This window comes from Portunus trituberculatus, chromosome 46 (genome assembly GCF_017591435.1).
Source record: "Portunus trituberculatus isolate SZX2019 chromosome 46, ASM1759143v1, whole genome shotgun sequence".
NCBI classification, from domain to species: domain Eukaryota; kingdom Metazoa; phylum Arthropoda; class Malacostraca; order Decapoda; family Portunidae; genus Portunus; species Portunus trituberculatus.
The window spans coordinates 26,027,735-26,045,234 of record NC_059300.1 but is presented as its reverse complement, the minus strand read 5'-3'; the positions used below and the strand labels follow the sequence as shown (position 1 = coordinate 26,045,234).

General features: G+C 44.3%; 1 protein-coding gene across 3 annotated transcripts in view; it reads right to left on the bottom strand.

Moving 5' to 3' along the window:
* The window catches only part of LOC123520034 (tumor protein p53-inducible protein 11-like), a 273,982-nt gene that overhangs the window by 204,446 nt on the left and 52,036 nt on the right, over window positions 1-17,500 (bottom strand). For all 3 annotated transcript variants that reach the window (XM_045281879.1, XM_045281878.1, XM_045281877.1), the window contains exon 2: window positions 13,046-13,789. In XM_045281879.1, the coding sequence (XP_045137814.1) occupies window positions 13,046-13,473 (428 nt within the window). In that variant the 5' untranslated portion in view covers window positions 13,474-13,789. The remainder of the gene's footprint in view (window positions 1-13,045; window positions 13,790-17,500) is intronic.

Genomic DNA, 17,500 nt, shown 5'->3' with positions numbered 1-17,500 from the left:
CACCACATATGCGATGTAAACCAATTCCATGCCTTGTTTTAAATTTCTGCAACCATCCCTGAGACCATTCACACTCATGCTGCAGGTTAAGTTCATTGTGGAAGATTTTTGCCAGCGCTCTCATCATCTCGCCAGACACAGGAACGTTACCATCTCGCCTAAGCTTCAACCACTGAATGAGAGCACTATCTAATCACTGCTTTTCGCTTCCCTAAGTGTTTTAGGAACCTCCATGATCTTCTTACTCTTAGACTCACTGTACAACACTGTACAACTGAAGAATTTGATTTTTTTGCTTCTTAATATCATATAAAGTTGATGACCCAATGGTGAACTGTTGGCACAGGGCCCGCACCGAAACACCTTAATCCTGCTTCCACTTTTGTTGTACTGATATTGTCATGTTTTGCGATTCTTAGCTTCACAAACAACACAATCACTTCCTGGTCGCTTGGGATCCATAATTCGTGGTAAATATTATCGAAATAATACTGAAAAACAGTATAAACACGTGGCATGTTCCGCACTCAAACCGGTTTACTGACCTGCCTGCTTGTCTGCGCTCCCAAACACATGACAGCGCCGCCTCGTCCTAGCGGCATTCTGGCAAACTTACATTATTCCGGAAGATTTAAATTATTCACGCAAATTTAAATTATGCCGGATTACAGGATTTGCCGAAATACGGAATTCCGGATTTGGGAGGTCCAACCTGTACTACTACTACTATTACCACCTCCACCATCACCACCACCGCCACCACCACCACCAACAGCAACAACAACACCACCACCAGTGTATTACAAGCATCAGTGCGGCTCAGTGCTCTCCCTGGGGGGGTCTCGGGGCCGGGCACGCCATTGGCCTCAACACCCGCTGCTGAAAACGGCCCTAATTAAACTAATGCCAAAGCTTCCGGACGTGGGATTATGTGATATGCATTCGTGATTACTGCCTCGTATTTCTGAGAGAGAGAGAGAGAGAGAGAGAGAGAGAGAGAGAGAGAGAGAGAGAGAGAGAGAGAGAGAGAGAGAGAGAGAGAGAGAGAGAGTTATTATCGTTGCTATTGTTACTATTATCGTTAGCATAATTGTTATTAATATCACCAGTATTAGTGTTATCATCATTATTATCATTACTATTTTCATTATTATCATTATCATTATTATTATCATTATTATTTTACTATTATTATCATTATTATTATCATTATTATTATCATTAATATTATTATTGTTATTATTATTATTATTATTTCATTATCATTATTATTATTATTTTCATCATCATTGTTATCATTATCATCATCTTTGTCGGTAGAAGCGGTGGCGCCTTTAGTAGTAGTAGTAGTAGTAGTAGTAGTAGTAGTAGTAGTAGTAGTAGTAGTAGTAGTAGTAGTAGTAGTAGTAGTCACTTTAAAACATTTCCCTAACAAAAACAATCCATCAACGCATAGACCCCCCTCCACCACACACACACACACACACACACACACACACACACACACACACACACACACACACACACACACACACACACCACGCGGTACAAAAGCATGGAATTCAACACAATTTTTCCCATACCTGCGTTTTTTCAATTTTTTCACGCAACACCTGTCAAGGGAAGCTCATTAACAGGTGGCCAGCGTTGCTCCGCGTTGGTGAGGGGGAAAGGGAGAGAGAGGAGGGAAAGAGAGATGGGAGGAGGGAATAGGTGAATGGGTATAAAGGGGAAAAGTTGAAGAAATGGTTAAAATAGAGACAGTATAAGAGAAAAAGATACAGGAAGGAGAAGAAAAAAAAAGGAAAACTAAGGAAGGAGAAATAGAGTAAGAAAACAACGAAGGAAGAGGGAAAGATGAAAGGAGGGAAAAAAATCCGAGGAAAGGGAGAAAGGGACAGAGGAGAGAGGAAAGGATAAATGAAAGGGAGGAAGAAAGGCAACCATGAAAAGAGAGAAAGAGGAAGGATAGGGGAAAGATAAAAGGAAGGAAGGAAGGAAGGAGGAAGGGAAAGAGGGGAGGAAAAAAGTAGAGGGGGTAGAGGATAATCTTCACGATATTAAAGGGTATGAGAGACTCTGGAAGCAAGGAGTGGTCGTGGTGGTGGTGGTGGTGGTGGTGGTGGTGGTGTGGTGGTGGTAGTGGTAGTAGTGGTAGTGGTAGTAGAAGTAGTAGTAGTAGTAGTAGTAGTAGTAGTAGTAGTAGTAGTAGTAGTAGTAGCAGTAGTAATAGTAGTAGTAGTAGTAGCAGTAGTAACAGCACTACCAATAATAGTAGTAGTAGTGGTAGAGGTGGTGGTGGTAGTAATAAAGGCAATAATAGTGGTTAAATGTTGTGGTGGTGGTGGGTGGTGGTGGTGGTGGTGGTGGTGGTGGTGGTGGTGGTGGTGGTGGCAGTAATTGTGGTGGCGGTGTGGCAAATGAACCATGAATAACAAGGCTTCACATGGTTTCCGTCAGTCATTGTCAGCGGCAGGCAGGGCACCATGGCTGGCTGGACACCGCTAACCTAATACAAGCACCAATCATTATCCGATTACAGCCATCACTTCACACCATCACACCCCCACCACACCCCTCACCCCGCCCCTCACCCCTGCACCATCCCGCCCCTCGCCCTTGCATCACCCCCCGCCCCTCTCGTACACTTCCCTCAGTTCAGCTCCGTCCCGTCCCTACCTGACCCTACTTTGCTACTCTAATCTCACTATATGGACCCTTGGCTCTCTCTCTCTCTCTCTCTCTCTCTCTCTCTCTCTCTCTCTCTCTCTCTCTCTCTCTCTCTCTCTCTCTTCCTTCCTTCCTATCTAAACCTCTCCTCCTTTTTTTCTCTTTTCTTTCTTTTCCTTTCTAGTGCACTAATTTTCTCTTCTTTCTTATCGTCTTTTTTCTTTACTATTTTCTCTTCATTGTATCTTTTTCCCTTTTTCTCTCCTTTTTACCTTTATCTTCTTTTTACTTCTTTCTACTTCTGTTCGTCTTTTCCTCTTCTTTTCTCTCTCTCTCTCTCTCTCTCTCTCTCTCTCTCTCTCTCTCTCTCTCTCTCTCTCTCTCTCTCTCTCTCTCTCTCTCTCTCTCTCTCTCTCTCTCGTCCTTTAATAAACCTGGCAAGTGTATAAGTAAACAGATGCTCAAGATTGATTGATTGACTGCCTGACTGACTGAGTGACTGACTAACTGATGACTGCCTCTCTCTCCCTTCCTCCCTCCCTCCCTCCCTCACTCACTCACTCACTCAATGATATCTTACCACTCAAACAATAAAGTCATATATAAAGGAACACTGCGAAAGACATGACGTAGATGTGACTCCCTGCCTGGGTTTACGTGGCTGGAAAGAATCAGGAAGCAAGAGTGAGTTGGCGAGGACATTCAAAAAGAGAGAAGCGTTCACGAGAAGACGGATGCTGGAGATGGATTAACTCACGAGAAAGAAAACAAAAAGAGGAAGTAAGAGAAGATTTATGGATGCAGTGAGAGAAGACAAGCATGTAATGGGTGTCACTGAGGTGTAGAGGAGTCACGAGGAGAGGAAAGGTGGAGTGCTTGAAAGAAGAGGAAAGAGTCTTGTGATGGATGTACCCGAGAGGAGAAGGCAAGACATGAGACAAGATCCACAGGAAGAAAAATAGAAAGAAAACAATGTAATGGGGCATGATTGAAGCAACAGGACAAAACAAGTGGTGGAGAATATTAACCTAGTGTGGCGACTTGTGAAAAAAAAAAAGCAGCGCAAAGAGGAGGCAAATGAAGAACTCAAAGAACAAGACAATAACTCCAACAAGCAGAACAAGAACATAAAAGAACAAGAACAATAAAAACCCTCAACATAAAACCATATACAAAAGTTGCAAAGCCAGAACTCAACAAAGCGCCACACAACAAGAGCAAGTCATTTCGGTGGATTTAACGTTACTTTCACGGAGAGTTGGGCAAGGCTGTAAATCCACGCGAGGGACCAACAAGACTAGTAGTAGTAGTAGTAGTAGTAGTAGTAGTAGTAGTAGTAGTAGTAGTAGAGAAGGAGGAGGAGGAGGAGGAGGAGGAGGAGGAGGAGGAGGAGGAGGAGGAGGAGGAGGAGGAGGAGGAGGAGGAGGAGGAGGAGGAGGAGGAGGAGGAGGAGGAGGAGGAGGAGGAGGAGGAGTAGTAGTAGTAGTAGTAGTAGTAGTAGTAGTAGTAGTAGTAGGAGGAGGAGGAGGAGGAGAAGGAGGAGGAGGAGGAGGAGGAGGAGGAGGAGGAGGAGGAGGAGGAGGAGGAGGAGGAGGAGGAGGAGGAGGAGGAGGAGGAGGAGGAGGAGGAGGAGGAGGAGGAGGAGGAGGAGGAGGAGGAGGAGGAGGAGGAGGAGGAGGAGGAGGAGGAGGAGGAGCAGGAGGAGTAGCTTTAGTAGTAGTAGTAGTAGTAGTAGTAGTAGTAGTAGTAGTAGTAGTAGTAGTAGTAGTAGTAGTAGTAGTAGTAGTAGTAGTAGTATAAAGGACAGACTCCCTCGCTGCTCGTCCACTCCTAACTTTAAGGTAAAAATTAAAGTTATTACGGTACTTTAGCTTCCAGGCAACCTCTCTCTCTCTCTCTCTCTCTCTCTCTCTCTCTCTCTCTCTCTCTCTCTCTCTCTCTGTTTAGAGACTACAAATAGCTGGTAATTACCGTAAACAAACGCCCCGATTCACTCAATGGGGAGAGAGAGAGAGAGAGAGAGAGAGAGAGAGAGAGAGAGAGAGAGAGAGAGAGAGAGAGTCTGTGTGGTACATTTAGAGTGACTTTCACAAATCCCATCAGACCTGTATCGCTTCCTCTCAGTGGAAGTTGCGATGGTGGAGGTGATTGTGATAGTGGAGTGGGTAGTAGTAGTAGTAGTAGTAGTAGTAGTAGTAGTAGTAGTAGTAGTAGTAGTAGTAGTAGTAGTAGTAGTAGTAGTAGTAGTAGTAGTAGTAGTAGTAGTAGTAGTAGTAGTAGTAGTAGTAGTAGTAGCAGCAGCAGCAGCAGCAGCAGCAGTAATAGTAGCAACAGCAGGAACAACAACAAAAGCAGCTGCAACAATAATAATCTTTATCCAACACTATGTAGTCAATTCACGTTTGCCTGTCGATCTATCTCGCTGCCTGCCTGCCAGCAAAATAATTTCAAAAGTTATCAGGTTTTCCCTTTTTTTGTCTTTCTTTGACAAGTTGCCCTTCGGTCAATCCAGAATTGATTACATTTTGAGGTGAATTCTGATATGTATGTAGAGCCCAGATTTTCCTCCTCTCTCTCGTGGATATCTGATCTATTTTGAATTCGGTAAGATTTCCCCCGAGGTAAAGTCTACGGATATATCGTGACGTGTTTCATTTACTTGTGGGCCGGCAGATGGATGGGCTGAGTCCCTTATGCTTGTTAATACAGTGATTGTGTAGGTGGTGAAGCAGTGATGGTAGTAGTAGTAGTAGTAGTAGTAGTAGTAGTAGTAGTAGTAGTAGTAGTAGTAGTAGTAGTAGTAGTAGTAGTAGTAGTAGTAGTAGCTGTAGTAGAAGTAGTAAGAGTCACAACCATTTCAACACCACCTTAATCCATTACACAACACATTGCTTTGTTCTTTCCCATCACTACACCTTCATTCCACTCCATTCCACTCCAATACTACTTCACTTCAACAATCCCTTCATTCCACTCAGCATACGAAACTCCACACAATCACTCCACTGGCCACTACCACGTACACTCATCAGTTCCACTCTGCATACAGTCACTCCACCCGCTCATACCACCACACAGAAACACACACATTCCACCATTCCGTTATCTACACAAATATCCACACAGCTACTCCACTACATGCCACCAATGCATACTCTCTCATTCCACCAATTTTACACGTAGTACTTCCATTCACTCCACTTTGCATTCCTTCACTCTCATATTCCCACACACATAAGAGAAAACTCACTCATTCCACTATTCAGCAGTTAACAGTCACATTTCTTCATTCCACACTTGATATAATACTCCACATATTCCTTCATTCCACTATAAATAACCGTTCATTTCAGTGCAGACAGCATTCCACTTACTCATTCCACTAAAATTTCCCCACTACAATTCTCCGCATCGTAATTTCACTCCACATTACTATACTTCTTCATTCGATTATGTATCAGACACTCCACACATTCAATTCCCAACAAAAAAATCTCTCATTCCACTAAAGATAACATTCAACGTCTTCATTCCACTTTCTCATTCTCATTTTCTCTCATTACCACGCTATTCACTCCATTATGCATCAGACACTCCACACGCTCACTCCACAAAAAAACAAGTCTCTCATACCATTAAAGACAACATTCCACATCCTCATTCCACTTTCTCATTACCACACTATTCATTTCACTACGCATATGACACTCCACACGTTCACTCCACTCCTAACAAGTCATTCATTCCACTAAAATATCCACATCCTCATTCCACATCCTCATTCCACTTCCTCATTACCATGTTGTTCATTCCACTACGCATCGAACACTACACACGTTCACTCCACTAAAAACAAGTCTCTCATTCCACTAAAAAGATGCCACTCCACACCATCATTCCACATCCTCATTCCCCTTTCTCATTACCACGCTGATTTATTCCACCAAGCACTCCACACTCTCACTCCAGTGTCTGTGTATTTCATTCATCTATGCATATTAAGTTTTACGTGTTCTCAGTAACTGCCTCCGCTCAATTGAATAAATATACACTCTGCATTAAGAGAATACTGTAAACTGCATCCCGTGTGTGCCGACCCGCTCAGTGTTTAACGAGAGCAAGAGCAAGAGCGAGAGAGAGAGAGAGAGAGAGAGAGAGAGAGAGAGAGAGAGAGAGAGAAGGGGGAACAAGCGGGAGAGTATTGCGCGGATTATTGCAATTAAATCTGAGGGAACTGACAGGCCCTAATTCTCTTTCGCGTGCTTTGAACAATGGTGGTGGTGGTGGTGGTGGTGGTGGTGGTGGAGGTATTGAAAGTTTAGTAGTAGTAGTAGTAGTAGTAGTAGTAGTAGTAGTAGTAGTAGTAGTAGTAGTAGTAGTAGTATAGAAAGCAAACGTATACTTCAATAAAACAACATTACTACTATTACTACAACTACAACTACTACTACTACTACTACTACTACTACTACTACTACTACTACTACTACTACTACTACTACTACTACTACTACTACTACTACTACTACTACTACTACAACTAGTACTGCTACTATTGCTATCATCATCACCAGCATCACTAATATCAAAACAACAACAACAATAATAATAATAATAATAATCAATAATAATAATAATAATAATAATAATAATAATAATAATAATAATAATAATAATAATAATAATAATAATAATAATAATAATAATAATAACAACAACAATAATAACAATAACAATAAAAATAACAACAGGATCCTCACCGACACACACACACACACACACACACACACACACACACACACACACACACACACCACCACCACCACCACCACCACCGCCGCCATTAGAAGGAGAAACAGAGAGAAGACAAAATCCAGCCCAAATCAAGCCCAAATCCCAAATCTAGCCCAACTAAGGCACAAATCCTCCATCCAGCCCAAATAGCGGGTCACAAAGCAGCCACAGACGGAGGGCTAATTGTGGCCAGAGAAACCTTGCTGGGCGGGATGAGAGGGAGAGAGAGAGAGAGAGAGAGAGAGAGAGAGAGAGAGAGAGAGAGAGAGAGACGAGTACACAAAAGCTAACATACTCACTCACTTATTCGCTTTTCCCTTCCTCTCTCTCTCTCTCTCTCTCTCTCTCTCTCTCTCTCTCTCTCTCTCACACACATTATGAATAAAATCGTTGTTTCTGTTGTTTTTTATTGTTGTTGTTGTTGTTGTTGTTGTTGTTGTTGTTGTTGTTGTTGTTGTTGTTGTTGTTGTTCGTGATGGGACTGAATTAATACAACAGCAGCAGTAGCAACAACAACAACAACAACAACAACAACAACAACAACAACAACAACAACAACTACTACTACTACTACTACTACTACTACTACTACTACTACTACTACTACTACTACTACTACTACTTCTTTTTCTTCCCATTAGTCATTTTACCCCACACCATCACCACCACCACCACCATCACCACCACCATCACCACCACCACCACCACCACCACCACCACCACCACCACCACCACCACCACCACCACCACTCATCTCTTCACTCCTTCATCTCACCACCACCCATCACTATCATATCATATAAACCTCTCTTCACCTCCACCATCCATTACCCCTCCCTTCCTTCCTTCCTTCCTTCCTTCCTTCCTTCGCCACCACCACCATCACCATCACCACCACCACCACCACCACCACAACAACCACCACCACCACCTGCTGCTTTCATATCTACCACCAGCTGAGTGTTAAAGGCAACTCTCTCTCTCTCTCTCTCTCTCTCTCTCTCTCTCTCTCTCTCTCTCTCTCTCTCTCTCTCTCTCTCTCTCTCTCTCTCTCTCTCTCTCTCTCTTGAGCTATCTCTAACAGCTAGAAAGACAGACAGACAGACACACACACACACACACACACTCAGAGAGAGAGAGAGAGAGAGAGAGAGAGAGAGAGAGAGAGAGAGAGAGAGAGAGAGAGAGAGAGAGAGAGAGAGAGAGAGAGAGAGAGATAAGAAAAGGAAAAGGAACTGAGAGTAGAGAGAGAGAGGGGAGAGTGAGAGGGGAGAGTAAAGGAAAGGGGAGAGGTGTCACTGACAATTAGTCGCATGCTTTTCAGGCTAACATTTTAAGAGGAGGAGGAGGAGGAGGAGGAGGAGGAGGAGGAGGAGGAGGAGGTATTGAGGTTGAGTGACATGAAGCAAATGGCCAGAGAGAGAGAGAAGAAAAATATAGAGAAGAGAAAATAGAGAGGAAGTAGTAGTGGTGGTGGTGGCGGTTGTGGTGGTGGTGGTGGTGGTGGTGGTGGTGGTGGTGGTGGTGGTGGTGGTGGTGGTGGTGATGGCGGCGACGGTGGTGATGGTGGCGGCGGCGGCGGCGGCGGCGGTGGTGGTGGTGATGGTGGTGGTGGAACACAAAAGGAAAACCAAACAGGAGCAGAATTATGTTGTTATATTCAGTGAGAAAAGCAGGATAGAAATGAAGAAGGCTCATCCCCACCCTCCCCTCCTCTCCCCCTTCCTTCTCCTCTCCCTCTCTTCTCCTTCCCCTTCCCCTTCCCTCCTCTCCCTCTTGCCAGTGTGAGGAGGAGGAAAGAAGGGAAAAAAAATGTAGAAATGTAGTGATGACAAGGAGAAATATTTAAAAGCAAAAAAAAAAAAAAAAAGGAGGCAGAGAGAAATTCGTAAAAATGTGTAGAAAAGACGAGACGACAAATGGAGGATGAAAAGGGAACAAAAGAAAAAAGAAAACTAAATGGAAAAAAAGAAAAGGAAGAGAAAAAGAGAAAGACGAAAAATGGTTCAGAAAAAAAATATGTAGGGACAAGAAATTAAAGAAGAGAGAAGAAACAAAGACAAAGATAGATAAAGATAAAAAAAAAAAAGAGGATGCGGAAAAAGAAAAGGAAAAAAAGAGGACCACGAGAAAATAATGCAAAATGACAAAAAAAAAATTGTACCGAAGAAACAAAAGATAAAAAAAATGATAAAAAAAGAAGAAAAACAACAAAAACAAGAATAAGAACAACAAGAAGAACAAGAACAAGAAAAAAAAGAAGAAAAAAGAAAGAAAAGAAAAGAACGGCAACAAAAACAACAACAAGAACAAGAAGAAGAAGAAGAAGAAGAAGAAGAAGAAGAAGAAGAAGAAGAGAAAGAAGATAAAAAGGAGGAGGAGGAAGAGGAGTACAATGAATGAGCCACATTATGTCTATACGTTTTTCCACTTAACGTTAGGATGTTTGAGCATTAGTCTGCTGCAGAGAGAGAGAGAGAGAGAGAGAGAGAGAGAGAGAGAGAGAGAGAGAGAGAGAGAGAGAGAGAGAGAGAGAGAGAGAGAGAGGTGAAAATTGTTTATAGTGCAATTTTTCTTTCTTACTTTATATTTTTCTTTCGTTTAGTTTGATTGTCTTTTTGTATGCTCTCTGGTGTGACTGTGTGGTGGTGGTGGTGGTGGTGGTAGTAGTAGTAGTAGTAGTAGTAGTAGTAGTAGTAGTAGTAGTAGTAGTAGTTGTTGTTGTTGTTGTTGTTGTTGTTGTTGTTGTTGTTGTTGTTGTTGTTGTTGGGAGTAGTAGTAGTAGTAGTAGTAGTAGTAGTAGTAGTAGTAGTAGTAGTAGTAGTAGTAGTAGTAGTAGCAGTAGCAGTAACAGTAGCAGTACCAATAGAAGTAGCAATAGTAGCAGTAGTAGCAATAGTAGCAGCAACAACAATAATAGTAGCAACAGTAGTAGTAATAGAAGGTGGCGGTGGCGGTGGTGGTGGTGGCAGTGGTGATGGTGGTGGTTGTGTCATGGGTCAAGTAACACTATAGCAAAGCTTCTCCACCACCTATTAGGGAAAAAAAACACCCTTGACAACTATGCAAATCCCTGTGGCCGCCGAAAATAGCTCTTGTAAGGGAGTGAAGCCAACAATAGTAGCATTTTATACTTCAGACAATTTGCTGTTTTCTATTTCCCTACCTGTAACCACTCAAATTCATTCTCATAACCTGGTAAGACTTGTAAAACCTTCTCCCTCTCCCCTCACTCCTTCGCCCCTCCCCCTCTCTCCCTCTCCTCATCAGGCGAGCATGTGAAGAAGCATGTAGACAAAAAAAAATTGGAGTGAAAATTATACACGTAAATAAAAAAAAAGGAAAGAATATAAGCAGGGATAGAGATAATACACAATAAAAAGGTAAAACAGAAGTATATGAATCAAAAGAAACGTACAGTGAAAATATGTAAAAAGATAAAAATAAACGTGGAAAAGTAACATGTGTATAGAATTAAAAAAAAAAAAGAGTTAACATGTATACAAATAGGATAAGAGAGACAACACATGATAGGAACGAAGCTAAAAACCATAAATCATGAATACAAATAACAAACAAACCAAGAACAAGGACAAGAACAGACACACGAGATGGAAGAACAAGAACAAGAACAAGAACAGACACACGAGATGGAAGAACAAGACAAGAACAGACACACGAGATGGAAGAACAAGAACAAGAACAGACACACGAGATGGAAGAACAAGAACAAGAAGAACAAGAACAGACACACGAGATGGAAGAACAAGAACAAGGACAAGAACAGACACACGAGATGGAAGAACAAGGACAAGAACAGACACACGAGATGGAAGAACAAGAACAAGGACTAGAACAGACACACGAGATGGAAGAACAAGGACAAGAAGAACAAGAACAGAAACACGAGATGGAAGAACAAGAACAAGGACAAGAACAGACACACGAGATGGAAGAACAAGAACAAGAACAAGAACAGAACACAAGTAAAAATTTTAGACAAACATAGAAAAAAAAAAAACAAGCATGCATATAGAGTTTGGCAGCGAGAGAGAGCATCATTCCATAAGGACGGCAAGGAAATGGCAAAGAACACGCGTTAATTGCACCATTCAGAGGACCAGCTCTTGAATGCGAGTCGCCGCTATGGAGAGGGAGGAAAAATACGCTTCATCATTAAAAGGACGTGGCAAGAAATTACACGAGAGGAATTTAAAAAGAAAAGTGAGAGAGAAAAATGCATCTTTCCACACCGCAATAGATCGCTGGAATGTATTACAGGCGGGAAAAAACATGCTAAAAACATTCTTGGGTTTTAGAACGTAAGAGATGAGAGAATAGGAAAAGAAATAAAGCTTGCTCACAATGCAGGAAAACAGAGAGAGAGAGAGAGAGAGAGAGAGAGAGAGAGAGAGAGAGAGAGAGAGAGAGAGAGAGAGAGAGAGAGAGAGAGAGAGAGAGAGAGAGAGAGAGAGAGAGAGAGAGAGAGAGAGAGAGAGAGAGAGAGAGAGAGAGAGAGAGAGAGAGAGAGAGAGAGAGAGACAGAGACATAGAGAGACAGACATAGAGAGACAGACACAAAAAGACAGACACAGACAGACAGTCAGACAAAAAGTTCCACAAATTACTTTCTCAGATGTCTTATTACTCTTCTTTTAAAGGTGTTTCAAGTCACAATACAAATCCCTACTTTGAACACAGTCGGCCTTTGATATTGCACACGATGTAATAAAATTCTGCCGTAGAGACGCGAGAGTTGGCAAGAGAGAGAGAGAGAGAGAGAGAGAGAGAGAGAGAGACGAAGCGCGGAGAGAACGCAGGGCCACGAGGAACGCTGGTAACAGTGTCAACAGGAAAAGTGAAGCTAATCAAGGTAAATGGCATCACGTTTACGAGTAATTAGCTGAGAACACACACACACACACACACACACACACACACACACACACACACACACACACCGCGTAGTGTAGTGGTTAGCACGGTCGACTCATAATCGAGAGGCCCAGGTTCGAATCCCGGAAAGCGGCGAGGAAAATGGGCGCGGCTCTTAATGTGTGGGGTGTGTTCACCTAGCAGTAAATAGGTGCGGGATGTAACTCGAGGGGTTGTGGCCTCGCTTTCCCGGTGTGTGGAGTGTGTTGTGGTCTCAGTCCTACCCGAAGATCGGTCTATGAGCTCTGAGCTCGCTCCGTAATGGGGAAGACTAGCTGGGTGACCAGCAGGCAACCGAGGTGAATTACACACACACACACACACACACAGACACACACACACACACAAAATTCCCTTCCCTCTCTTAAGTACACACACATGAAATACAGAGAGAGAGAGAGAGAGAGAGAGAGAGAGAGAGAGAGAGAGAGAGAGAGAGAGAGAGAGAGAGAGAGAGAGAGAGAGAGAGAGAGAGAGAGAGAGAGAGAGAGAGAGAGAGAGAGAGATGCCAACAATATCCTAGACGGTCACCCACCCGAGCACCAACCAGAGTCAGCTTTACTTAAACCTCACTTATCTCACACACACACACACACACACACACACACACACACACACACACACACACACACACAGGGACACTCACCTTTCCAGCTTGGGTGGGTTGAACACTCTGCTGAGTCCTGAGGGGCGCTCCCGCTTCTCGTCCAGGGAGGAGGCGGCGTTGGGCCCGAGCGTCTGGGATCGGGTAAGTGTGGGGCCGCCCCGGGGAGAGCCTCGGTAGGGGGAGCCGCCTGGACTGCTCCCCTTCAGTGCCCCTAAGCCATCGGAACCTTCCTGGGCAAGAGCGGCGGCAGAGAGGGAGACGGCGGAGGCTGTGCTGCCTGTACCTCCTCCTACAGCGCCTCCTCCGTCTGCTGCTGCTCCCACAGCAGACGGAGGTGCGCTGCTGCCTCCTCCTCCACCACCTCCTCCACCAATCCCCGCTGCAGCCACTCCTCCTGCTGCGGCGCCTCCTCCTGCTCCTCCTGCCGCCTGCTGGACCTGTTCACTGGCCGTGGAAGTCCCGCTCATGGCTGACTGACCGGCTGATGGACTGACTGACTGACTGACTGACTGACTGACTGACTGATTGACTGACTATTAACGGTAAGTCACTGGCGCATCACACACCTGCAGGCCACACCACCGACACACCTGCCCTGTTGCCGCCACCACCACCACACTACCACCACCACAGCGCCACAACTCAGTCCAGCAGCCTCGCCTCCCCTGCTTATCTTTTTCCACGTCTGTTTTTTTTTCTCTATTTCTTTTTTCCTCGTTCTTTTTTTCTTCTCGTCGTTCTCGTTCTCGTTCGCTCGGTCTAGCCTCCTCCGGCTTCTGAAACCTGAGGAAAGAAAAATGATTAATCTTCCTCCTACAATATTTTCTGGAAGATATAGTAAGAATTATAATTTGAGGTATAATTAATGCTATCTCTCTCTCTCTCTCTCTCTCTCTCTCTCTCTCTCTCTCTCTCTCTCTCTCTCTCTCTCTCTGCCCGATGGATCTTAATTTAATTACGTCAGGTCAGAATTGGGCAGAGGTTTCAGATTTAGCTATCGAGTGGCGACATTATAATTAGTTAGGCCTATGGAAACTTTTGCAGGCTCAGGCTAGGTTAGGTGAGGAAGGAATGTTTAGGAAAGGTAAGGCAAGGGGAAGAAAGGTATGGTTAAGGCAAGGCAAGGCAAGGCAAGGCAAGGCAAGGCAAGGCAAGGTAAAGCGAAGTCACAAGAGGTTAGTTAGCTTGGGAAAAGTTAAGAAAAGGGACTAACTGATGGTGCTCAAGTTAAATTACCTTGAAATAGACTGCTAATAATAACCACAACAACAACAACAACAACAACAACTACTACTATCACCACCACCACTACCACCACCACCACCACCACGACCACCACCACCATCTGGCTACAAAAATCAGATCAAACTCAAGACAAGAACAGAGATCAAGAAGTGTTATGAGTCAGGACAGGTCAGGCTAACAGTTTGGGCAAAATCAGGTGCAGTGCTGAGGTGTGGTGGTGGTGGTGGTGGTGGTGGTGGTGGTGGTGGTGGAGGGCGTGGCAAAGTGGCGCAGTGTAGTAAAGGTGGTGGAGGCTGAGAGAGAGAGAGAGAGAGAGAGAGAGAGAGAGAGAGAGAGAGAGATTAGTGGATGTTATTAGCAGTTCCCGGCTTTTAAATGAATACCCGTCCCACAGCTAACAGAAAACACACACACACACACACACACACACACACACACACACACACACACACACACACACACACACACACACAGCGTCATTCCGTAAAGAACAAAAGTAAAAAAAAAAGGTGATAATAAACAACTATACAGAAATAAAATCAATAAATCTATAAATTGTAAAGTTACATGATAAAAGCTATTAGTGGCGATTCAATACAGAGTTTTAAAGGATTAGGGCAAATTTATGGACGGGGATTACAGGTGGAAATAGGTATAGGCTTGTTTTATACAGGGCCTGCCGCGTGTAGGCCTGTTGATTTATTGCATTTCGCCTTGCTTTACCTTTTGCTTTTACGTTCGTGTTTTATTATCCGCTCACATGATCAAAGGTTGTCTCGTCTGTGCTGGTTGGGTTAGGTTAGGTTAGGTTAGGTTAGGTTAGGTTGGATTAGGTTGGGTTAGGTTAGGTTGGGTTGGGTTAGGTTAGGTTACGTTAGGTTAGGTTGGATTAGGTTGGGTTAGGTTAGGTTGGGTTGGGTTGGGTTAGGTTAGGTTAGGTTAGGTTGAGGTTAGGTTAGGTTAGGTTGGGTTGGGTTGGGTTGGGTTAGGTTAGGTTGGGTTGGGTTAGGTTAGGTTAGGTTAGGTTGGGTTGGGTTGGGTTGGGTTGGGTTAGGTTAGGTTAGGTTAGGTTAGGTTGGGTTAGGTTAGGTTAGGTTAGGTTAGGTTGGATTAGGTTGGGTTAGGTTAGGTTAGGTTGGGTTAGGTTAGGTTAGGTTGGGTTAGGTTAGGTTAGGTTAGGTTGGGTTAGGTTAGGTTAGGTTAGGTTAGGTTGGGTTGGGTTGGGTTAGGTTAGGTTGAGGTTAGGTTAGGTTAGGTTAGGTTAGGTTGAGTTGGGTTGGGTTGGGTTAGGTTAGGTTAGGTTAGGTTAGGTTAGGTTAGGTTAGGTTAGGTTAGGTTGGGTTGGGTTGGGTTGGGTTGGGTTGGGTTGGGTTGGGTTGGGTTGGGTTAGGTTAGGTTAGGTTGAGTTGGGTTGGGTTGGGTTAGGTTAGGTTAGGTTAGGTTAGGTTAGGTTAGGTTGGGTTAGGTTAGGTTAGGTAATCTTGTCTGTGCTGGTTAGGTTAGGTTAGGTTAGGTTAGGTTAGGTTAGGTTAGGTAATCTTGTCTGTGCTGGTTAGGTTTCTACTTTAAAAAAAAAAAAAATCAGGATATAATGTGTCAGTTTTAAGGTTAGAATTTCACGGTACAAAAAAGGAAATATCTTTATAAACTCCAACACACCTAACACACTTATGCATACTGACATACCCAGCACATCCCAACACACTCCCTGGATACACGTCAATATGCCCAACACACGTATGCACACAAAAACATACTCCAACGCCTCAGAACACTCCCTGCATGGTCGACAAAGCATCTAACACACTCCAACACACCCCAACACCCTAACACACTCCCTGGATAGACATCAAAGTACCCAACACACTTATACATACAAAAACACACTCCAACACCCCAAAACGTTTCCTGCATGGACGACAAAGTACCTAACACACACCAACACATCCCAACACACTCCCATACTGGTAAACTCTGGAACTCTCTACCTGTGTCTGTATTTCCACCTGCCTATGACTTAAACTCTTTCAAAAGAGGAGTGTCAAGACACCTCTTACGTTAACTGGACCCTCCTTTTAGATTTTTCTGTTTTTTCTCTTTCTACTTTCCTCTTAACAGGGCCTGGCAACCAGCGGGATTTTTTTTTTTCCAACACTGTGTTTGCCCTTGGCCAGTGCCCTTGTAATGTAAAAAAAAAAAAATCCACCCCAACACACTCAAATGCACCCCAACACACTCCCTGAATAGGCAGCAAAGTACCCAACACACTTGTGCATACAAAAACCACTCAATTACACCCCAATACACACTACCACACTCCCTGCAGGCTCATACACCCTAAGCACTCCCTGTAAAGACTAACACATAATGCCACCCTCCTGCAGCGCCTCCTTCAGTATTACGTGTCCCGCCACCAGCCACCAGCCACCAGCCACCAGCCACCAGACACATTCCTACACCGCACATTTCCCAGCTCACTGAATAGTTTACGAGGTGCGGCGGTGGCTGAGTGTGGTGGGGACGCGCCGCCACCCCACCGATCACAGTGCTCAGGGGTTCGCTGCTCCCTCCCCTGCAGCAGCGGTGCGTGAGGCGTGAGGCGTGAGGCGCTTCGTTAGGCGTGGCTAGGGCTGCAGGACGCGGTGCTACTGACCCTGCTGCAGACACCCTCTAAGGTAATCAGGGCGCTGCGGTGTGTGTGTGTGTGTGTGTGTGTGTGTGTGTGTGTGTGTGTGTGTGTGTGTGTGTGTGTGTGTGTGTGTGTGTGTGACGTGCCCCTGGGGACTTCCTGTGATTAATCCTACCGCGGTTTACTACACCATTGCAGGCAGGACTCTCTCTCTCTCTCTCTCTCTCTCTCTCTCTCTCTCTCTCTCTCTCTCTCTCTCTCTCTCTCTCTCTCTCTCTCTCTCTCTCTCTCTCTCTCTGTCTCTCTCTCTGTGTGTGTGTGTGTGTGTGTGTGTGTGTGTGTGTGTGTGTGTGTGTGTGTGAGGGTATGAATTATATGTTATTATTTTCCTGTTTCCTCACAACAGCCGTGAAAGCTGAGTTGATGTCAGCCGGATGTCAATATCAATTCTTTCTTTTTCCTTCTCATGTATGTACCTGCATCAGGGCACCATGCTTAGGCCAGCTTCCGCTCCAACAGGCTCGGTGTGGGAGTCTGTGGTTGCTAACAGTACATGTATTTCATTGTCATTAAGTACAGTAACATACACATGCATGATATGGTTTATTCTCTTGCATCTA